This window comes from Enhydra lutris, unplaced genomic scaffold (assembly GCF_002288905.1).
Source record: "Enhydra lutris kenyoni isolate GAN:26980312 unplaced genomic scaffold, ASM228890v2 scaffoldscaffold48, whole genome shotgun sequence".
Taxonomy (NCBI): Eukaryota; Metazoa; Chordata; class Mammalia; order Carnivora; family Mustelidae; genus Enhydra; species Enhydra lutris.
The window spans coordinates 3,235,951-3,259,951 of record NW_019154132.1 but is presented as its reverse complement, the minus strand read 5'-3'; the positions used below and the strand labels follow the sequence as shown (position 1 = coordinate 3,259,951).

General features: G+C 44.3%; 1 protein-coding gene across 1 annotated transcript in view; it reads right to left on the bottom strand.

The window, feature by feature from the left end:
* LOC111156664 (biphenyl hydrolase like) overlaps window positions 1–23,696 on the bottom strand; it is a 39,948-nt gene extending 16,252 nt beyond the window's left edge. The window contains exons 1-5 of the mRNA XM_022517700.1: window positions 23,460–23,696; window positions 17,052–17,155; window positions 14,945–15,111; window positions 12,511–12,664; window positions 615–746 (exon numbers count right to left, since the gene is read on the bottom strand). Coding sequence (XP_022373408.1) covers window positions 615–746; window positions 12,511–12,664; window positions 14,945–15,111; window positions 17,052–17,155; window positions 23,460–23,566 — 664 coding nt within the window. The 5' untranslated portion in view covers window positions 23,567–23,696. The remainder of the gene's footprint in view (window positions 1–614; window positions 747–12,510; window positions 12,665–14,944; window positions 15,112–17,051; window positions 17,156–23,459) is intronic.
* Window positions 23,697–24,001: the final 305 nt, after the last annotated feature.

Sequence of the window (24,001 nt, the reverse complement as noted above, 5' to 3'; positions counted from 1 at the left end):
ACACTTTACTTCCGAATTTCTTTTAAATGATGTCAGTTCTTCCTGCTACTGGAAATCATTTTAATTTTTCAGCTGAAGACAGGGAGTTACAGTCACATAACCGAGTTCTGAAGGTAGGGAATAAACTGAACGTTCTTCCTCAGGCTAATTCTGCTGGGGCTGAAGGTCATGACACAAAGGCCCTTCTTTTTTGTCCTGGGAACAGAGGATACAGCAGGGTAATGGGTCTAAATGTGAAAAAAAAAAAATGTAGTACACACGACAGCATGTTTGTTTTCTGACGACCCACTCCAGAATTAGAAAGAAACAAACTCTATTTGAGGCTTCTGGAGAATGTCTGTCATCACACACACAAAGGATAAGAAGGAGAAAGGAACTGTCTGCTATTTAAGACTTCCCACCGTGAACCCTGATACATGGAGCAGGTGTGTACATACAGCGTCGCTAAGGCGGATTTACTACACAAGAGCGTGTATGGCGCACGATCACTGGCATCCTCTGTTGGCACATCAGCGTGTAAGGACAGTGGCTGAGTGCACTCATCGCCAGGGAATTCTGGAATACCAGGGGAGGAACGCAAGCAAAGGGACAGCTAAACAGTTCACATAACCTACCATCTGGGAGATGTTTGAATTGATTTATGCCATCCACCCACTTCTCACAGGTTTTGGCAAAGTAGTCATAGCCATATAAGGTTTCGAGAGGTTTTCTTGTTTTCTCACTCCACTTAGAAACATCTCGGATACCTGAAAAATAGAAGTATTGACAAGAACAGGTCTAGTCTGGGGCGCCTGGGTGGCTCCGTCAGTTAAGCATCTGCCTTCCGCTCAGGTCATGAGCCCCGAGTCCCGAGATTGATTCCCGTGGGGCTCCCTGCTGAGTGGGGAGTTTGCTTCTCCCTCTCCCTCTGGCCCTCCCCTCTGCTCATGCTCTCATTCCCTCTCTCAAATAAATAAGATCTTAAAAAAAAAAAAAGAACAGGTTTAGTCTAATGATAAGTAAGGTTTATCTTTAATATCTTTAGATTGATAAATTTATTTTAATTAAATTATTTTAATTAAATTTAATTAAGAATTCAATTAAAAAATAAAATATCTTTAAATATTGCAAATACAGTCCACTCCAGAGCCATGTTTGCTCTCACATGGCTTACTCCTCACCTCACCCAGGTCAGTGAGGCTTTCCTTGACAGCAACCCCCAACACACACCCAGGCACACAGAGCACCCTCCCTCCAACTACTCTGCTTAGCACTGATTAGTGCTTTGTAGCATATTCTGTGTCCATGGCCGAGTTTCTGTCTCCTTACTAAGACAAAAGCTCCAGCATAAGGAACTTGGCTTTGTTTTGTTTCCCACTTATCCCCAGAGCCTAGACCGGTGCCTGGCACAAAAAAGGCACAAAATAAGTTTTACCCACTAAATGAAATTAGATCTGCATTTATGCTTTCTGTTAAAGATATATGAAAAGATTTTCCCCAATTAGAGTTAACTGAGTAAGACTGACGTGATTTATAAAAGAAAAGGTTTTTTCTAAAGTGTATTCAGATACACTAAAAACAGATAAATTATTCATTCTAGTTTCTGCTTCTGAAGAAACATGGGTATAAAAGGCTAACTACAAACTTGAAACTATATTACGGATGATTCACTCTCAGAAAAGGAAATAACAGACTAGCTGGGTGGCTCAGTCAGTTACGTGTCTGGCTTTGGCTCAGGTCATGATCTCGGGGTCCTGGGATCCAGCCTTGTGTCTGGCTCCCTAGTTAGTGGGGAGTTTGTTCCTCCTTCTCCCTCCACCCCACCCTGTGCTTGTGCTTTCTCTCAAATATATAAATAAATAAATCTTCAAAAAAATAAAACTTGGGGTGCCTGGGTGGCTCAGTAAGCGTCTGCCTTTGGCTCAGATTATGATCCCAGGGTCCTGGGATCGAGCCCTGCATTGGGCTCCCTGCTCAGTGGGAAGCCTGCTTCTCCCTCTCCTACTCCCCCTGCTTGTGTTCCCTCTCTCCCTGTCTCTCTCTCTCTCTCTGTGTCAAATAAATAAATATTAAAAAAAAATAAAACTCATGAACAAACTCAATTACTCAGCCCACTCTTTTCCATATTTCTTTAAACACACTGATAATTCTAATGCTTCTGAGCATATTACACATTGCTTAATGTCAGCTTTTAACATGGTGCTTCTCCTACACAACATACCTCAAAAGACAACACATGGCTAATGACATGAATTCATACTGAAAATAACCCCTCCGCAGAGCTCCCGACAGCGTGAGGACCCGGGCAGGCAGCCTGTATGCACTCAGTGAATGCAGATTACAGGGTGGAGGGAAAAGTGCTGTTTACAACCACAACTGGCAGATGCTGTGACAGCCAGCACCAGATCGGGACCCACCTGTAGAGGTAGGCCCAGCGGTGCACATGGAGGCCGAGGGGAGCTGAGCTGCTCTGCACAGGAGTGAAAAGACTTCACAGAGGGGCGCAGAGAAGTCTGGAAATTAAGAGGGCACAGAGGAGATCTGGGAAGAAGAAAAAGGGGAGCTGGAAGAGGGGAGAGGAAAGAGGAGCCAGCAAGAGGTCATAAAGATGGCCAATAAAGAAATCTCCCACAGGTATTTCTACCTTGGGCTCTATTGCAGACCACACCCTTTGCAAGGTGCCCTTGAAGGGGAATGACTTTTTTTTTTTTTTTTTTTTTTAAGGTAGGCTCCACGCTCAATGTGGAGCGCAATGCAGGGCTTGAACTCATGACCCTGAGATCAAGACCTGAGCTGAGATCAAGAGTCAGTACTCAACGAACTAAGCCACCCAGGTGTCCCTATGACTAGACTGTTCATAAAACATATTTACAGTTGCATTGTTGGAGTTGCAGCAATTAATGGAAACTATCATATGAAGGTATGTGTGTGAGAAAGAGAACCTAAGAAGAGAGCAAAGAGTGGTAAGACTACTCAAAAGGCAGGGTTGCTTTTGGGGGAAATGGAACTGGTAGTTGGGACTGGGTGGGTAGAGCCAAATCTGAGATTTCTAGATTAAATGGAGATGAGAATGGCCCCAACCTGGTATGATCCTGTGCTTCCCTAGGGTAGCAAATGTAAATCCTCTCTGAAGGAAAGTATCATCAATTTGTATGCATGGTCTTTGTGTGTGTGTGTGTGTGTGTGTGTGTGTGTGTGTGTGTGTGTGTGTGTTTTTCAGATTAAGAGTAAGCCAATATTCGCTGGTAATCACAGGTCACAAAACAATCAGAATCTTCATAAAGCTAATGAAAAAGCTAGAATATTGGAAGAGAAAGCTTGAGAAAAGATGCAGCCCACCACACAGAGAGACAAGAAGATGAATGAGAGACAGGGAAGATGGGAAGGCAAGGCCCACAAAGTCCAATCAGTCCCAGATGGGGGAGAGTGGGGGAGAGAGGATGAGAACAGAGAAGATGCAGTACAGAAGGGAGGATATGGGCAAGAATGATTCCCAGAACTGATCAAAGATAAGGGTCCACAGACAAAAATTTATGTAACCCAAACTGGATAAATAAAAAGGAATTCGCATCTAGCCCCACAATAGTAAAATAGCAATACCTCAAGAGAAAAAACCTGGAAAACAGCCAGAGATGAGACACATCATTCCAGAGGGGGGAAAGCTAAATGGGCAAAACTTCTCAACAGCGGTCGAGGAAGGCAGAAGACCGTGGAATGGCAGAGAAAATAATCTGCCATTTATATTTCTGCACTTAGCCAAATAATCTTTCAAGAATGAGTGTGGAATCAAAGACATTTTGAAGTGAAAACGGAGATCACTATTAACAGAGCTGCCCTTCAAAAATGAACTATTGGGACTTCATCAAGATCAAAAGCTTTTGCACAGCAAAGGAAACAGTTAACAAAACCAAAGACAACTGACAGGATGGGAGAAGATATTTGCAAATGACATATCAGATAAAGGGCTAGTATCCAAAATCTATAAAGAACTTATCAAACTCAACACCCAAAGAACAAATAATCCAATCAAGAAATGGGCAGAGGACATGAACAGACATTTCTGCAAAGAAGACATCCAGATGGCCAACAGACACATGAAAAAGTGCTCCATATCACTCGGCATCAGGGAAATACAAATCAAAACCACAATGAGATATCACCTCACACCAGTCAGAATGGCTAAAATTAACAGGTCAGGAAATGACAGATGCTGGCGAGGCTGCGGAGAAAGGGGAACCCTCCTACACTGTTGGTGGGAATGCAAGCTGGTGCAACCACTCTGGAAAACAGCATGGAGGTTCCTCAAAAAGTTGAAAACAGAGCTACCCTACGACCCAGCAATTGCACTACTGGGTATTTACTGTAAAGATACAAACGTAGTGATCTGAAGGGGCACGTGCACCCGAATGTTTATAGCAGCAATGTCCACAATAACCAAAGTATGGAAAGAACCTAGATGTCCATCAACAGATGAATGGATAAAGCAGATGCGGTATATATATACATATACAATGGAATACTATGCAGCCATCAAAAGAAATTAAATCTTGCCATTTGTGATGATGTGGGTGGGACTAGACAGTATTATGCTTAGTGAAATAAGTCAATAGGAGAAAGACAACTATCATATTATCTCACTGATATGAGGAAGTGGAGATGCAATGTGGGGGGTTTGTGGGGGCAGGAAAAGAATAAATGAAACAAGATGGGATCGGGAGGGAGACAAACCATAAGAGACTCTTAATCTCACAAAACAAACTGAGGGTTGCTGGGGGTAGGGGGCTAGGGAGAGGGTGGTTGGGTTATGGACACTGGGGAGGGTATGTGCTATGGTGAGTGCTGTGAACTGTGTAAACCTGGCGATTCACAGACCTGTATCCCTGGGGCTAATAATACATTATATGTTAATAAAAAAAAATCAGAACTGCCCTTGAAAAACTTCTAAAAAATAACTCGAGGAGAAAGAGAAGTGAGCTTGGGAGGAATATCTGAGACGAAAGAAGGAAAGGGGAGTCAAGAAACTGACAAACGTGTCTGTAAGAGTGAAAACACACAAACATACCAAGCTAATGAGAAAACAGAATGCTGGAACATTTTTTTTACTTTAATATTAGTTCTGTTTGTAAAGGAAGCGAAAGGACAAGGCACAAGCTATGCTGCCTAAGGACCAAGGCAATTAATAACCAGCAAGGGGCTAATCAGACTGTCCAACAGCAAACACCCTGCAAATCAGTAACATCATAATAATATTGGAAGTGGTCTAGTCTCAGGCTGGGTGGAGGGTCCTTGGGTGTATGTCCTGTTGTTAAACTTCACACGGTATGCCTGTTAAACAAACCGTTTTAAAACTTTTATGTAATCTTTGATACATATAAATCAACAAGAAGAAACAAAACGACATGAGTAGGTACAATACAGGAGAAGAAACCACAGTGGTGCATACATGCGTAAAAAGATTCTCAATCCTATTAGAAAGAGGAAGATGCAAATTATATCCCCCAGTAAGGTACCATTTCACATCCACTAAGAAGTCTGATGATTCCAAGGTTTTGTTGAGGATGTAAATTAAGGAATCTAATACGCTGGTGGTGGAAATGCATTTATGTAGTTGGAAGACAGCTGGTCACTTGCAACATGGTGTATTTGCATACAACAATATTCAGCAAATCTCACATATGGGCCTATACCCCAGATGGACACTGCGGCTCATAGGCCCCAGGAGACATGTGCATGCATGTTCACAGCGACAGTGAAAACAGACCCACAGTCCATAGATAAAAGAGATGGAAAATAAAATACTGCTGCCCAGTACAGCAGTATCAGGAAGGAATCTTAGAAATTCAACATTCATTGAAAACAGTGAGTCACAGAAGATGATCTATAGTATGAAGTCACTTTGTACGGCTCGAAAAAAAAAAAAACTAAATTACATATTGTTTAGGAATATAAACAGGTGTGACAGAAGTGTTTTCCAAAAGACACAGGGATGATCACAGGCCTCAGGCTAGAGGCAGGGGTGGACTGGGGAGGAAGCATGAGGATACAGTGAAGGTACGAACAGTGATCAGTCTTAATGTGCCATGGCGGGCTCATGGGTGTCTGTAAGTTACAGGGTCACATGTGTTGCATTATATGTATCAATCAATTAAATAAAATTCAATTATAAAATAATAAATTTACATAAAATATTATATAATAAATTACAAAATAAAATTTAAATATATACTCTATGCCTTACATAATATATAGTATAAATATATAGTATTTGTGTTTAATTTATATATTTATAAGATACACAAATAGATTTAATATAAATATATCTATATTTAATATAATACAATATTTTATTATTATATTTTAATGTTATTAATTGTACTATAAGTGTAACATTTTCCACAAAATTATATATATTTTTATAAAATAAAAAAATTCTGCTGTGACAGGAAGGCCAAGATCGTTCAAGATCCAAGTTGGCTAAAGTTCAATGTGAAGACATTTTTCTTGCTAACATGTAAATGCCTCCTCAGGATAGCGAGAGATTTCTCCAAGTGAATTAACTCAGTAAAAGCAGGCACTAGAGTGAGGGGTATCTATTAGTATGTAAACTGTGGGGCATGGCTTCAGACTCTCAGGGACACTACTATCTAAATAAATCTCAAGGGGCAGAAAAATCCAGCAGTAGCTGGGCAAGCAGATGTTCACCCCAAGAACTGTGGTTAAGCACACAGGCTCAGAAGTCAGCCTGGTTGGGTCTGAATCCAGCACTCGCACCTGCTACCTCGGTGAGCCTGAGCAATTTCCTTAACCTCTCTGTGCTAGTCTCCTCATCTGAAAAATGAGAATTATAATACCCTAAGATAAAGAGTAAATAAGTGGGGCACCTGGGTGGCTCAGGGGGTTAAGCCTCTGCTTTCGCCTGAAGTCATGATCTCAGGGTCCTGGGATCAAGCCCCGCATGGGGCTCTCTGCTCAGCAGGGAGCCTGCTTCCCTCTCTCTGCCTGCCTCTCTGGCTATTTGTGATCTCTCTCTCTGTCAAATAAGTAAATAAAACCTTTTAAAAAAAGAGTAAATAAGTTACATATGAAATGTGCCAACAACAGTACCCAGCATATAACAAACACTCAAAAATAGTCTATGTATTTATATACTTTTCTGTTAACTTTTTTCAAGAAGAAGCCAGTTTTACTCCAAAGCATAATTTCCACCAAAAAATAAGTAGCAATTATGTTTCACAGTTAAGTTCCTAAAATAACTATTTGAATCAAACTATTTGTTGATGCAAAATAGATATAATTTGTATCCCCCCCAAAATGGATACATTTCTTTTTTTGAGCATATAATTTGTGCTAAGCACCAGAAGAATACTCATTCACTCACTATTAATTAGTGAATTAATCCAGTAAACATTATTTAAAGGCTGCTGAGCGTGGGTCACAGCACATACAAATTTCAATGAGATTTGGTCTCTTGCCCTCAAGAGCCTCTGTAGAAGAGTGGGATAGATGTCATGGAAGAGGCTGGGGGAGGATGGTGGAGGGTTAGTGAGCTCAGAGGGGCAATGGCAGGAAGTGGCAGTAGTGGTGGGCTTCCTGAGGAGGTCTAAGTCTGCGAGAACAGAAGCCAGCAAGCAAATATGGGAGCCATGCCATCTATTGCTAGAACTTCAGGAGTTTCCAGGTGTCCAGAGAAAAGGATGGGCAAGTGGGGGTAGAGGAGACCAAGCGGCAGCAAAGGGACCTGGAAAGACGGGGCATCCAGGCTCATTCAAACTCTGTGAGCAAAGCAGAGGAGTCTGAACTCTACTTAACTGGAAAGCTATGCAAGACCTTGGAGGGTCTTCAAGTAAGATATAATGAGATTTACATCTTAGCAAACTACCATCCAAGCAGTTTGGAAAGTAGACTGAAAGGAGGTAAAGACAGGGCAGGTTGGAAAGTGCTGGTGGAGCTAAGTGGAGACAGATGGGGAGGCTTGGACCTGGGGCCTGGCAGGAGGAACGGAAAAGGTGAGACGGCTTCCAGACAGAGCTCAGCAGAACGCTGGAAGAACTCGGAGGACGGGAACACGACGTTGCAGACATGAAATGCTGGGCTTTACTGGCAGACCTCCCAGTTGGGCCATCAACACAGGTTTCTTCGCTTGTCTGAGCCTCAGGTTGAGTCATAAGTAGCTATGTTAATGTGAGCTCATAGCAGCCACTCCATACATCATAATTCAAATATTCTTTTGCAGAAGAAAGAATACATTCCACTGACTGTCGCTTAGCAAGGTGGGAAATGCAGCAGGAGGAGCAGGTGTGGAGGAACGATTGTGAGTTCGACTTGAGACACACTGAAGGTAAGGGGCTGAGGGGGCAACCAGGTAAGAAAAATGGACATGAAGTTGAATATCTGGAATTTGGGAGTCTGAGGACGCCAAGGGACGAGCGAAGCTTCTTGGGTGTAAGAACGGGAAGAGGAGCAGAGAGCTCCTTTCTGGATGGTGGCCGGCAGATAGAGCAGGAAAGGTGTCGAACCAGAGAACAGGCAGAGATAAGGGGAAAGCTGTGCACGTGAAGGTGAGAACCTCAAGGCAGAGGAAGTTTCAAGAAGAAGGGTGGGATCATGGGGCGCCTGGGTGGCTCAGTGGGTTAAGCCTCTGCCTTCAGCTCAGGTCATGATCTCCGGGTCCTGGGATCGAGCCCCGCATGGGGCTCTCTGCTCGGTGGGGAGCCTGCTTCCCCTTCTCTCTCTGCCTGCCTCTCTGCCTACTTGTGATCTCTGTCTGTCAAATAAATAAATAAAATCTTGGGAAAAAAATGAAGAAGAAGAAGGGTGGGATCAATATTACAGCACGTGTGTGTTTTCAAATGCTGCAGAACGACCAAGGAGCCGAAGGGCCATAAAGCATCCGAGGGGCTTGGCAGCACAGAGGCGCGGGTTCCACAAGGCCGGTGGGTCGGACGCCACCCCCCAGCCCCGGCACACGTCAGGGAGAGAGCGGGGCGTGAGGGAAGGGCCTGGCGGCCGGGAAGGGCAGCCGAAACACAGTCGAAACACAGTAGACAGTAACAGAAAGAGGAGTGGGAGGTGAAGAGGGAGCTTCTCAGGATTTGTCTGCATAAAGGAGGGAAGTCAGAGTCACTGAACATGTGGAGTTCACACAGTGGTGACTGAGGGGAAGATGTCACAGGGTGACAGCGCCCAGGACAATCAGCCCCCTGTGACAGGATGTGCAAAGTGCTCCAGAGCCCGAGAGGCACAAGCATCCACCCGGTGCACGGCGCTGGGACGCAGGAGCTGGGGACGGTGGCTGAAGCAGCCGTGTGTGATGAGGACACTGGGCTGGACAGGAAGCCACGTAGGCAAGCACGGGAGCAGACGCCAAGGCGGACAGGCACAAAGGAGCAAGCCTGTTTCAGGAATGGCAGCTGCTCAACGTGGGAGCCTACAGGAAGGCTAAGGGGAAAGGAGCAGCTGGCTACGGGGCAGGGCGGGCCCAGGTGCTTGGATGTCACTGAAGTCACTGAAGGAATTTAAGTCACAGAATCAAAGGACCAGGCTTTTGCCTTAGTGAGGAGACTCTTCTGTGGAAGACCAACCGCCCTCAGAGGCCGAGGGTCCGAAGCAGGAAAACGGTGGGCAGGAGGAGAGGAGGGGTTGCCTCCCAGGGGGACCTGGCCCCACTCACTGAGACAGAGATTATGGGCTGGGGTGTGGGAAGAGTCGAGAGTCACAAGGTAGCGAGTTCAAGGCAGACACACTGGTTACAGGCTATCTGGAGGAAGGTGCTCAGCCAGTAGACAGAAATCTGGCTTCGGGGCTCAGGAGGAGTCTGGCTAAAGAGTGGTTTAGAGAACATCACCCCTAGTCATAGCAGAAGCTGTGAGACGTCTGTTCCAGAGAGCACCCAGTATCTCTCGGGCATGGGTGCTGGCTAAGCTGGCGTGAGTCCCCAGCTCAGAGATTATAGCTGGACTCCAGATGGAACAAGGAGCAACTACGTGCCAAGGAGTAAAAGCAGGAGGCTGGACAGTTAAACCTTAAATAACGACCCAGAAAGGGGATGAGCTTCTTATTTCCCTTTTCTTCCTTTGAGTCTCAACTTTGAGACACAGGGTGAGGGGAGAATCACACATGTAGTTGGGGGCTGCTGAAAGCGAAACTTCAGGAGAAGACCCCTAGAGTTAGCCAGAGGACCAGGACCAGGTTTCCCTGCTTGAGGAAAACTGTTTCTCTCTCTCTTTCTTCCTACTCTAGTCCATGGGCCTGCACTACTAGTCCAGTGGCTGGCAGGCCCCTAAAACCCCAAGAGAAGGCTCATTTTAAATGAGCTCTCTGATTGAAGGTACCAGAAAAAAGGGGGCCATAGTAAGCAAAATCCCTGTTATTTCTTCTATCTCTTTTCTCTGGCTGTTTTTCCCTAAAGATGGCTCCAGTTGCATGAACTGCACAACAGCTGGGGATGCGGGGGAGGCTGAGACCTGTCTTTCTGAGGGAAGTCTGTGCTTCTGGTCATAGGAGCTGAGTCCCTAATTCTGCATATGAACTGATAAAATGGTTCAAGTCCTGGGATCACCCCTGAGTTCTCCGTGCCTGGGGAAGATGCAAAAAAGCATTCAGCATAAGCATCAAGAACTGAACAACCATATGAACCACTACCTACGTCCCAGCATAGCCTGAGTGGGGTTTGTGTGGGGCAGACATGAGCAAGCGTAGCACAGTCTTCAAGAATGGACCTGATGCTAGAACTACAGCCCACAGAAGGCTAAACAGAATTTGCAGTATGAACCTAACTAGGCTGACTGCACGCCAAGGAAAAAAAATATCAACGTTCCTCAGAGTTTTAACAAGATATGGAGTCACAACATAGTACAGTAAAAACAATCCCAAATTAAGCAAAGTACAAAACCAACAAATAAATAAATGAAAAACTCTACAACCCCTAAAGAGGCAAATCTGACCAATTCTCAAGGGAAAAGACAACCAGCAAATGCTGACCCTAAGATGACCCAGACATCGGCATTATCAGACACGGAAGGCAGGCATGGCCACAGGCATTTCCATTCCCTTTACAGGATTTTCTTCCCTCTGAACCTGGTAGGGATACAACGAGGACAAGCAGGAGTACAGATTAGGATGGGTGACTGCTTCAGACTCATCATTTAAGAGGTTCACTGTCCTTTCCCAAACAGTGCAAAGAACTAAGATTCTGTAATTTAAGCCATTTCATGGCTTACTTAAATCAGGTGACTTGCAGAATCAGCTGAATAAAACTAGACTTGTCATTTTCAAGTGCCTGGGTCTGCAAATGTTTTCTGTCAAGGGCCAGAGAGTATTTTTGGCTTTGCAAGCTAAAAGGCAAAATCAAAGGTATTAGGTAGTAGATTTAAGGTGAGAGACCTCTGACCCGCTTGACCCCAACTGCCTGGGCCTGGCCATCTGGGATCCAGTAGAAACATACTTGTAATAAAAAGCCATCAGATTGAAGAAGAGGGTCCTGGTGGGTCAAGCTGGCAGATGCTGGTGATGCGGTAGCCCAGGGGAGTTTTGCGTTTTGCCCCAGACACCTCCAGATTCCAATGTGTCCTTCTTTTCTCCCGAGAGCTGAGAAGTTTCAGTTTGGTCAGCCTGCTGGAGGCTAAGCAAGTACCGATTTGCTGACTGCAATCCCACAGCTTGGTGCCTGGGAATGACGAGCAGTCACCAGTGTGTAAGCGGCCACCAGCGCAAGCCCTGGGCAGCAAATCTGGGTGCAGAGGAGGAAACGGGGATGGAGGGGGCACCCCTGCTTGATCTCTAGGCCTGATGGCACTGGTCTTCTCCATCATTGCTTAGCCTTACAAAAACAGATGGGCTGGATTTGGCCCACAGGCTGTAATTTGCCAGTCCCCGTTCTCTTGCCTCTAAGAACTTCAAAGATAAGCTTGAAGGACAACCTTATGAGATGTGAACAGCACAAAATTTCTTTATCAAAATATAAGGTTTCATATTTGAATACAATGTTCCTTTTTACACTCCCATAATTTTTTTTTTTTAAAGATTTTATTTATTTGACAGAGATCAGAAGTAGGCAGAGAGGTAGGCAGAGAGAAAGAGGAAGAAGCAGGCTCCCTGCCGAGCAAAGAGCCCGATGCGGGGCTCGATCCCATGGACCCTTAGATCGTGACCTGAGCCGAAGGCAGAGGCTTAACCGACTCAGCCACCCAGGCGCCCCTACGCTCCCATAATTTTAAATGAGGTCCTGAAGAACACTTTCCATCAAGCCCTCCCTCCTTGTAGTTCACTATCAGTAGTCGGAAATGTGAACGTGGATTTTCTAGAACCTTCTCCTGAGTCACAAAGGTGTTGCTTCTGCAAATAGAAAGTGTTAAGACACAGGCTGGTTGAACTGCAGGACTTTTCTGAGACCTCATGACTTTTCCAACTCGGAGTTGAGAACTAGAAGCAGATGAGACAGGACTGACTTGTCAACACACATTGAAGTTAAGTCCCGAGAAGGGGAGAGCAAAGGTGCCACTTGTCATAACATCTCTGATTCGTGAAACCTACCCTGATAAATCTTCTCATCTTCATCAGTCACGTAGGCATTGGCTCCCCAGATCACCATCTTGTCGATGTATGATGGGTATTTTGCAGCCGCAATGAGAGAGGTGATGCCACCATCACTCCACCCCAGCAGAGACACCTTCTGAAACTTCAGCGTCTGCAAGGAATACAGCGAAACGCATAGCACAGCCGACTGCTCCTCTCTGCTAAAGGAATCCTAACTGACAATCATCAAAATCAATACAGCTGTGAGGTTTGGAGCAGCCGCTGGCAATTAAAGAAAAATGCTAGACTCTGTCATTTGATGATGCAAATGTGTTTTCCTCAATTAGTTTTGGGATAAATATAAGTATTGTAAAATCCTAAGTAACTCTGAAACTAATAATGCAGTATATATTCATTAAACTTAATTTTTAAAAAACCCCCGAAGTACAGAGTATTGTTTTGAATTAATAAGGGAACCACATCTTCTGGTTGGACAGAATCTCTGGAAACAGTGGCGATCAGCTGTCCTTGGGAATGACAAGTAACATGTGCACACACACCCACGCCTGAGCGAAGGCTTTGAGAACAGTCATGCAGATTAGAGAGGGAAACTTAATATTTACTGGGTGGAATGAAGTCATCGCATCTGATAAAACCACTGACTGCAACTGTGGGAAGAATAGGGTGGAGGAGAATGGTGTCACGGGGAGGTTATGTTCATCCTTAAATCAATCAGGCTCTGAAAACGTGTTCGACAGGGAAACTGAATTAAGATTACATCTGAGAGATGCTGCCTCGAAGTAAAAATAGAATGATTTAGAAAATGAAAGATTTAACAAATATCAGCCCAAGATGTTGAGGGGACTATACATTGCTGTAAATAGCATGGATAATCATTTGGCTCTATCTTGTAAAAGGAACATTTGTGTCTTCTACACCCCAGCATCATCCCCTAGATATGCAAGGAACTCCTACACCTGTGCACCAGGGGACAGGTCCAGGGGTGTCCATGCCACATTGTTTATAAGAGACCGAAAATGTCCACGGATAAAACAGTGTTTCCTGCACTGCTGTTTATAATCACACAAAAAAGCAATTTAAAAATTTGAGTATTTACCTTCCATTAGAGAGAGGTGAATAAGACAGAGCACCCCCACAATGGAATACTGTGTGACGATTATAAGACTTACTTGAACTCATTATTTGTTTACATGGAAGTATCTCCTTGACAAATTGTTCAAAGAACAGTAATTTGGAAAAACATTATGGGTAAGGATGATGCCGTCAATACAAAACTGTGTACTTATACATGTAATGAGACTGCCTGGAGGGGAAACCTCTTGCCCTGTTGGTGGGAATGCAAACTGGGGCAGCTGCTCTGGAAAACAGAATGGAGCCTCCTCAAAAAGTTAAAAATAGAGCTACCCTACAACCCAGCAATTACACTACTAGGTATTTATCTCAAGGATACAAACACAGTGATTCAAAGGGACACACGTACCCCAGTGTTTATTTTTTTTATTTTTTTTTAAAGATTTTACTTATTTATTTGACAGACAGAGATCACAAGCAGGCAGAGAGGCAGGCAGAGAGAGAGGAGGAAGCAGGCTCCCTGCTGAGCAGAGAGCCCGATGCGGGACTCGATCCCAGGACCCTGAGATCATGACCTGAGCCGAAGGCAGCGGCTTAACCCACTGAGCCACCCAGGCGCCCCACCCCAGTGTTTATTATAGCAGCAGTGTCCACAATTGCCAAAATAAGAAAAAAGACCAGAAGTCTATCAACAGATGAATGGATAAAGAAGATGTGGTCTATACATACAATGGAATATCTCTCAGCCATCGAAAAGAATGAAATCTTTTTTATTCCACTGCCATTTGCAATAACATGGAAGAAACTAGAGGGGATTATGCTGAGCAAAATACAGACAAATACTATATGATTTTACTCCCATGTGGAATTTAAGAAACAAATGAGTAGAGGGGAAGGGAAGGAAAAATAAAATAAGATGAAAACAGAGAGGGAGACAAACCATAAGAGACTCTTAACTCTAGGAAACAAACTGAGGGTCGCTGTGGGGGAGGTAGGTGGAAGGATGGGGTGACTGGGTGATGGGCATTACGGAGGGTATATGATGTGATGAGCACTGGGTGTTATATGCAACTGATGAATCCCTAAATACTACCTCTGAAATTAAAAATACACTATATGTTAACTAGATTGAAAAAAAAAAAAAAGATTGGCTGAACAGGCAGTCTTAAAGTCATAGCAAGAGTATCTCTAAATAGTTGGATTGTGGGATATTTCTACTTCCTAATTCATACCTATTTGAACTCCCTGAACTTTCTGCAGGAATTACACAGTATTACTCTTATAGAAATAAAAAAACCAAAATGGATGTAGACATGCCCAGCCCTCCTCCCTCCTCTGGGCTCTTCCCTAAGAGACCCACCTTCATCAAATCAACAGCATCTTTTGCATCCCTTTCAAAAAAGTCCGCTGGGAAGTCTCGATCTGGGGGTCTGGAATGTCCATATCCTCGAGGATCCCAGGCAACCACCGTGAAGAGCTTCTTATTCAGGTTCTGGATCTGGGGTCCAAAATCAGTCTCTCCACTTCCTAAAAATAGCCACTCGGTTACCCTTAGGTGAACGATTTCATTATTTCAAGCACGTTAAGGTAAAAGCAGAAACAACTGCAATCTTAAAGTAACAAGTTTCTACTCAAAAGTTGGACAGCAGGATGCAGTCAGCAAAGTAGCCTTTTGATGATAAATAAAATCCATTTCCTGAGAGGCTGACTTCCTTTCCTGGTAGAACTCAGACTTGCCTTTTGTCTCCTCCTAGTGGCAACTTTGAGGATTCATTTGATCCTTTATTACTTTATTACTTCAGCACTTTTGATATATTCCCAGTTAATCTTCCTTAAAAAAAATTTTTTTTAATTAAAAAAAAAAAGGAATTCATGAAACTGCATAGAAATTGACTTACTAATATGGTGTGTTTCTGGGTGATTTTTTTTTTAAAGTGACTGTTACAAATGAGAGAGATCCCAATATTACCTGTCAACGAATTTACATGATTTGATCCAAGTTATTCAAAGTAGAATTTTAAATTCCCAGGTGTTTTTAACTAGGCTAATGTGAAAAGCCCTGCAGATTTTATTTTCTGGTTATAAGTAAGCACCAGAAAACTCAACTAAAACATTAAAATGAGAGGGAGGGCAGGGTGTGGAGGGGAGTAATCAGATTCACTTGTTTCATTCAAACAACAGCATGTTAACAAGTAGAACCCCGTTCTTGAGGCTGTGGTGGAGCTTACTGGCAGTTCCCAGCCTGCACACGAGGTCATGGCCACTGTGTGTGGCGTGGAAGGTTCTAAGGAGCCCAGTCCAGGGGTGAGTCAGCATTTTGTTTTTAAAGTCTGCTTCGCTGCTAAGGGCTTGTAGCTCAGGCCACATACAGATACTAAACATCTTGCTTGATAAAGTAGTTATTATTACAAAATGTCTTTTAAGATGGTACAGAATCATTTAACAATATCAAGGACCACCATTCTTTCTGGGAAGATCTACCTTTCTGAATATCCGGTAAATATCAGAAAACCTAAGGCAAAAATATAAATGGAGAGTGTGTCTGGGTGGTTCAGTTAGTTTAATGTACAACTCTGGATCTCAGCTCAGGTCTTAACCTGGTTGTGAGATCAAGTCCTGTGTTGGGCTCCACCCAAGGTATGTAGCCTACTTGGAAAAAAAAAACCAAAACTTAGATATATGTATATACAATGTTTCATATATATACATAGTATACATATGTTTTTGCACATATATATGTCTTCTACACACACACACATATATGTGTATATAAGTTTGGAAAGGCATTTTAGCATTTAACTTTTACAAGAAAATAAATCACAAGGAAATAGTATATATTGGTATTATTTAACTAAATTAAAACAATACCAAAACCCTTAAAACCAAATTTGAGTATCCTGGAATCACTGGACATTATCTCCCTGAGCTGGATACATGTAAATTACTTATCTGGAAGATAAAATTGGGATCCAGTTGGCTTTACTATGCTCCATTCATGCCAATCTAATTTTGATTTCCAAAAAGCTTTAAATTAAGTCTTGCTCTTAGCTCTTATTTTAATTGAGCATATAATCAACTGCAACAAGGGGATTAATCCACCTTCTAGCTCTGGCAGTCTTGCATCCTGGAATCCCTCAATCCCAGGCTCACTGGGATGGTTGGTCAGTAGCTCATCTAGTTAGTCGATCCCTGCTGCCCACACCCCTCTCCTTAACCCCTGTCATCCTCCCAAATTATAGGTAACTACAGGGTGTAACTGCATGAAAAAAAAAAAAAAACCCTGGGTATTTAAGGGAATAAAGAATACATATAGCAGAAAGTTATCTTTCTTTTCTATCACTTAAATTTGTAGCAAATATTAAAGCATTTAGCAAAGCACTAAAATCAATAATCAATATTTGGCATCTAATAACGTGAATGCATCATAGACTACACAGTACACAAATTCCATTAAAAAACTTCCAGACCCAGCATTCCAGGAAGCAGGAGGACTGCATGTTCTCCATCTCCCGTCTGCAGATAATGCAAATGGACACCATTCACAGCCACTTTGGCAGAGGTTACTGAGGTGCTGCAAGAGAAAAATCCCAACCCCAAAGAAAGATTACTTAGCAGTATAAATGTAATATGAACAAACCACCCTTTTCTATACCCGAGTCAACTCTAGTACCCTTCTCAGGCTTCTTGGATTCCTTTGATTTGTGCTTAAGTTTCCCAAACCTAAACAGGGCTAGACTGCAGGTCTGAACTATGCCTTCATGTTTGAATGCCCTACACCGCCAGCCCGGGGCCTACCCTATGACAGTACTGACAGTTTGCTGAAATCAACGGCCATACACCCTCAAGGGCACACACCTGGTAAGCTGGAAGCCAGCGGTGCCAAGGGTGCAGGCAGATGCATGAGCTTCACTCAATGACATGCGAGGTTGAACCACAAGGGCACAGAGCCTGGAGTCACTGGTCAGGACCTTTGCAGATCTAGAGGGGTGGCCTGGGACTTCTGCTGCACAGCAGTGTTCCTCGGGGCAAGTCTGATCTCAGGAGTCCACAGAGAAGGCCTTGGTCCCTGGGAGTCCTTTAGACATGTGGCTTTTCGTGTTCTCTGGCCAGCCGCCGCAGGGCTCTTGGTGGGAATGCCTGTCTGCACTGCTATGGCCGGCCTGGTTTTTAACATGTTGCAATATGTGTTTTGATGATTAAACATGCAGGTCCATAACCTTCCGTGTCAAGAGCGCTCCCTGGGCCACTGACCCTCCTTAGCCCAACACCTCCCATGACATAGTATCTAACTGGACATGCTGGCATAGGAGTGCGCCCAGGTCTGTTTGGACTGATGCGTGTACCGACCACATCAAGGGTACCGCTCTAATGAACCTCTCCTCCGTGGCTCTTCCAGAACCTCCAGAATGACCATGCAGGGATACATAGCAATAAGCACACACAAGACTCCTGCATCAAGCTCTAAGAGCCTAGCCTCCCCACCGATTTCCCAGGTGGCTGGGTGACGTGCGGAAAGGACATTTTGGCATGCCAGGACAGATGCTGGAAGGAGGTGCTCCTCTTCTCCTGGCAGAATGTTAAGGAATTTAAATTAACCACTGCCCCCCTTTTCTTTACGTATTTTCTACCCCTATTACCTGTCTGCAATTAGTCAAAATGCTTACAGGAATGAAGCATTTTTTTAAAAATGAGGTCCTTGGTGCCTGGGTGGCTCAGTGAGTTAAGCATCTGCCTTTGGCTCAGGTCATGACCCCAGGGTCCTGGGATTGAGCCCTGCATTGGGCTCCCTGCTCAGCGGGAAGTCTGCTTCTCCCTTTGCCCCTCCCCCCATTCATGCTCTCTCTCTCTCTCTCTCTCTCTCTCTCTCTCTCAAATAAATAAAAACTTCTTTTAAAAAATGAGGTTCTCTTTCCTCTTTTGGTTTCCTCTCATCACCAATTTCAAATGAGAATGCAGAAACAAATGTGTTGTATGCGGGTACATTTAAGTCTTAACACAATTTCTGCAAAAGTAACAGAATTGGGTAGTAATACAGCCTGACATTAACTATAAGCTCCTTATCTACAGAAAAATCACAAGGAGCAATAATAAAGCCACTGAGCAACAGTGCTATCATACTGACACTGCCAAGTTCTTTGGAGTCCTTCATTTTTACTGTTAAGGTGGCTCTAGGATCCAGATAAAGGCAAATAATTCTCTGGGAATAAAGATTCATCTCTGCAAACATTAACTGACATTCATTTTTGCCCACAGTCTAGCGGGAGAGAAGATAAAGAGACAAGAGATAAAGAGACAAGAGATTCCCTCTGCAAACCATCAGGGAGAGAAGGTGATGACTGAGGCCAGGAGCACAACGAGCACAGCTAGAACTAGTTAGTAGGATTTCCCATATTCACCACCCAGCAATGAGGCAGCAACTAGCTAGAGATGACCTGTATTCGCACGGCTCATGTTAGCGATGACGTGTGCCTTTGTTGTACCTCGTGTCCTAAGATTTTTGAGGGGCTCCCCTTCCTTGCCGCATTCAAGGACATACATGTAGGAATCATGTTGTGCAGGGAAGATGGCACATACAATGAGAGGAACCCCATTCCCCACGGCATCTTTCTCAACATCCAAGACAGTGGGATTTTGTGGCTGGACACTGCTGACTCTCCCTGTCTGCAAGTGTTCGGGGCCCGGCAAGGGCACTGCCATAATCCTTTCCTTCAGCTTTCATGATCATTCCAAAGTCTCTAATGCAAAAAAACCTCTAACCTCCCTTTGCGTTTTGCTGTATTTGTGTTTTGGTTCCCCATTCCAAACTTTTCCCCCCGATTATCCCCATCCCATCTTTTGGTTGCCCAAGATGAAGGCAAAAACAAAACCATGTAGTCTAGAATTTGGCTTAATAGGAACTCAATGTCAGGGAGGGTTACTAAGGCAGAAGACTTCGAAGATAGTTTTAGAAGAGAGACAGAGACCATATGGGGTTGAGCAGAGGTAATTGGAGAAGAGTGAAAGAAGTAGCATTTGAGTTGAACTTCCAAGAGGAGTAAAATTTTGAAAAAAAGAATATGGTGTGGAAAGTGCTTCTAGAAGAAGAAATAGCATGATCGAAGGCCCAGAGCAAGGGACATATTTATGTGGGGACAAGGCAGTGTTCAGCCTGGCAGGAGTGTGGAGTCAGGGAGCAAGGTTTGGGCTGAATGCCGAAGAGGTCTGCAGCTAGGCTAAGGGAAAAGAACATGTCCCTAGTGCCTTGTCATCAACATCCTATGTGTCCCCATACCAGAGGTACCTGCCCCACTGTCACATCAGCCCACGCCATGGGGTTAATGGAGGCTGCCAACAACCTTTCATTGATCTCCAGGTTAGGGAAACAGGATAGGGAAGTGTTTATGAACAAAAGTAAAAGCAAATCAATTTAAATGCAAGTAAAAAATTTTATTTAAAAAAAATTGCTGAATTAAAAAAATAGAGTTATCAAATCATTTACTGAATGATTTATTTATCATCGATAGAACACTGAAATGAGGAAAGCATTCTTCTCTCCAGCTTAGCAAGGGGCTCTTAGACAGTACTTCAGGCCTCATTTTATGTGTCTGTTGATAGAAAATCTGGCTACAGAGAGACCAGGCCTTCAATGGCCCTGAAATGTGCATTATTACTTGACCCACAATCAAGAGACCAAATTTCCCAAACTGTCACACAGGAAAGAGGATACAAAACTTCAGAAAATTTAAAGACCAAAAATGAATATTTCCTTCAGGGTGTCCATCCATCTTTACCACCACTTTCTCCCTGCTAATAATTAGTTCACTAACTCGTAAGCATAAAAATGGAGTTTTAGGGGTACCTGGGTGGCTCAGTGGTTTAAAGCCCCTGCCTTTCACAGACCTGTACCGCTGGGGATAAAAATATATGTTTATAAAAAATAAAATTAAAAAACAAACAAAAAAAAACCACCACCACCAACAACAACAAAAAAAGCCCCTGCCTTTGGCTCAGGTCATGATCCCAGTGTCTTGGGATCGAGCCCCTGAATCGGGGGGTGGGGGTGTCTCTGCCCAGCAGGGAGCCTGCTTCCTCTTCTCTCTCTCTGCCTACTTGTGATCTCTGTCAAATAAATAAAATCTTTAAAAAAATAAAAATAAAAACAGCCTGTAGGAGGGCATACTCACCTAGAATCGCCTTATCTCCTATTTGTCTCCGACTCTCTTTCTCTGGGAAGCTGGCTAAGCAATTATGTGAATGGGACAGAGGTCATGAGCAATACAATGATAATAACTCCCTGACCGAGGGGGCCTTAACTCCCTTCCAAGAAGGAAAGTTTCCTTTAAGAATCTAACAACTTGGGGAAAACAATTAGTTTCATTGCTTAAGGTCAGTAACCAACTCTATTAAGAGCTTACTTATCTCATTTGTTTTGCTGTATGATATACATTACACTTACCCTAATTTTATCATTGAGAAACCTGAGGATTAGAGTGTTTCAACAACTGGCCCCAGTCACATTACTGGTAATTTATACCTGAGTGTCTGACATCAGCACCTTTGGCATTTTGCCTTTGCTTAGAAATAAAAATGGAGGGGCGCCTGGGTGGCTCAGTGGGTGAAAGCCTCTGCCTTCAGCTCAGGTCATGATCCCAGGGTCCTGGGATCAAGCCCCGCATTGGGCTCTCTGCTCAGCAGGGAGCCTGCTTCCCTTCCTCTCTCTGCCTGTTTCTCAGCCTACTCGTGATCTGTCTGTCAAATAAATAAATAAAATCTTTAAAAAAAAAATGGAGCCAATTAATACGAACATCCTCACTCTGAAAGTCCTACATACTCTCCGTTTATCTTATGTTCAGCTAATTATTTTGTATACTTATTCCAAAGTAACCATCAGCTACAACAGAGTAGCAGCTACCCCTAGGGCTTAGAATTAAATGAATTTTGATGACTTACTTTGGATCTTTTACACACTGCATTACTACTAAGATAGTCAAATCTGTATCAGTGCTAACTGTAGCTACCAATTAGTGAATTCTTATTATATTCCAGGCCCTTTACATTTATTGTCTCTAATGCTCAGAACAAAACTACAAGGCACTAGGCTTAGAGAAGTTAAGTAACTTGCTCATAGTTGCCCAGCTAAAAGTGGCAACGCAGCCAGGTAGAAGACCAGATTCCATGCTCTGTTACCTCATGGGTGAACAAAGTCTCCCAAAGGGGCCCCACCCACCCTGATTGCCAGCAGAAAGAAGGTAGTGGCAGGTGCCAGGGAAAGGAGGGTCTCTGGTTCTCAGGCAGAGCATCCCAAGGTTGAGCTCAGAAGACATTTTTCTTCTGGCAGGTTTCTTCTGGCAGCTTCCGGAACACAACTCAAGTGTAGGATGGGTACTGGCTGTTCAGAAGCAAAGGTCTTAAAGGGGTGTTTTCACCTCCTTGTACTGGGCTGCAGCTTCATTTCAGGACGACCAATACCACTGCTGGTTTCCTCTGATTACATGTAATATCAAGTTGCAACTGCATTTACAAAATGGCAGTTCAAAATCCAGAGAAACCTATTTTTCAGAGTTATGGGAAGAATGATTTGCACTCAGTCAATGGGGCCTTCCTGCAACCATTAACTAACCTATCTTAACTTGAGTATTGGTATATAGTAACCTTATTTCAATCTCTTTCTCCAAATAGGAAACTGAATAAATTGCCACTTTTCAATGTTGATTTACACAGCTGTGAACACTGACCTATTTTTCCCACCTGTATTAAGACAGTCCTGAACGTCTAAAAGTTCTAAAATAATAATAAAAAAGAACTTAAATCAAATATGAAACTCAGGGACTAGTTGATCACAACATAAAAATTTAAAGCTGGTCAGATTTTTCCCTTCTCCTTCCAAATTAAAATTTCAAATGAGACGCTTCCACATTGGATCAACTGAAGTTCTAAATGCCAGGTACCCATTTGGGATCTGACTTTTCCTAGTTATAAACGGAACTGACCCCTCGCCAGTTAACTGCATACATGCCCCGTGTACCCATGTGTGTAGAGTGTAGAGTAGGTGTGCAGGGAATAAAGTAGAGTAAGCCTCACGCTGTTCTAGCCACATTTTCTGCTTAGTATCTCCTGGGACAAAGGGTACCCATTTTTAAGACAGTAAGCCAGAGATTAATCTAGTTTTGTTTTGTTTTATCTCGAAGCGTACGTGAGGATGGGGGCAGGGAGTCAGAAAAGAAAAAAAGACTCTTGGCCTTTCCAGCTACATCAGAACCTCAGAGTCAGGCCAAGGATTCTGAATTTTCCCAGGCGCTCAAGGGGATTCTTTTGCACCTTAAAGTTCAGAATCAGCAAAAAAAAAAAAAAAAAAAAAAAAAAAAAGACTTCGGACCCGGGACCCGTGACTATGAGAGCTAATAGGTCACAACATTCTCAGGCTGGTTTTTTATATAAGAACCATTAGAGATCAGAGCCATGAAGGTGTGAACAGACTGGACAGAGCATCGAATATAAGAATGAAGCGTCTGGAATTCTAATCTCTGGCGTGAGAGTGTCTGCGGCTAAAAGCAAATTACGTTACTTCCCTGGGTTTCTTTGGTCTGCACAATGAAGGGCTTGAACTTCATCACCCAAGTCCTTTAAAGCTTCCGAGTCACAGAACTGAAGCCGATGCACGGCTGAAGGGCTCAGTCCCGGAGGTGCAGAGGTGGAGGTTAGCTCCACCGCCTCCCGCGCACCCACCTCGGGCAGGCTCCCCATCGCCAGGTAAAAGCAAGAAGGCGGAGACGCGGCGCTCCAGGCCGCTACCTGCACCGCCCAGCCTGCCCCCAGGCTAGCGCTCTCCTCTCTCCCCGCCCCCCAGAACTTGGACCAGACTGCGCGGGCTCCCGGAGGGAAGCGGGTACCATTACCCGAATGCGGCTGCAGGCCCGGCACGCGAGACCTGGTTCCCGGGCTTCAGAGCCGAGAGGAGAATCCGCAGCCTCCGCAAAACTTGGCTGTTCAGCGTCGCAGCCATGCTCACAGGTGGCGCCAGGCGCGCAGGACGCCTGCGCCGGGATCCACCCGCCGCCCTGGGAAGGCTCGGCTGCCCCGCGGGGGGAGCAAGCCTGCGCCCCTCCCCACCTGCTGCCTGAGCCCCAGCCCCACTCGCGTAGTCGCTAGAAAACACGCATGCGCCGAAGACTGCTCCGTCCGGCTGCCCGGGAACACGCATGCGCAGGGACTTCTGACTGGAGATGGCGTTCATTGGTGACGTTTCGCCAGCCTAACTTTTATCACTCCGGGGTGCTCAGCCGCGTAGTCCACTGGGTTGTTCCTGACCCTTGACAGAAACTGGACTCTGGGTCCCACGGATACTGCAACACAGATGTCTTCTCTCGGGGTGCCAGCTCTGGCTCACGAGGAGCGCGTCCCAGTCGGCTCTACCTTACTCGTTGCCACGGTGACCCGC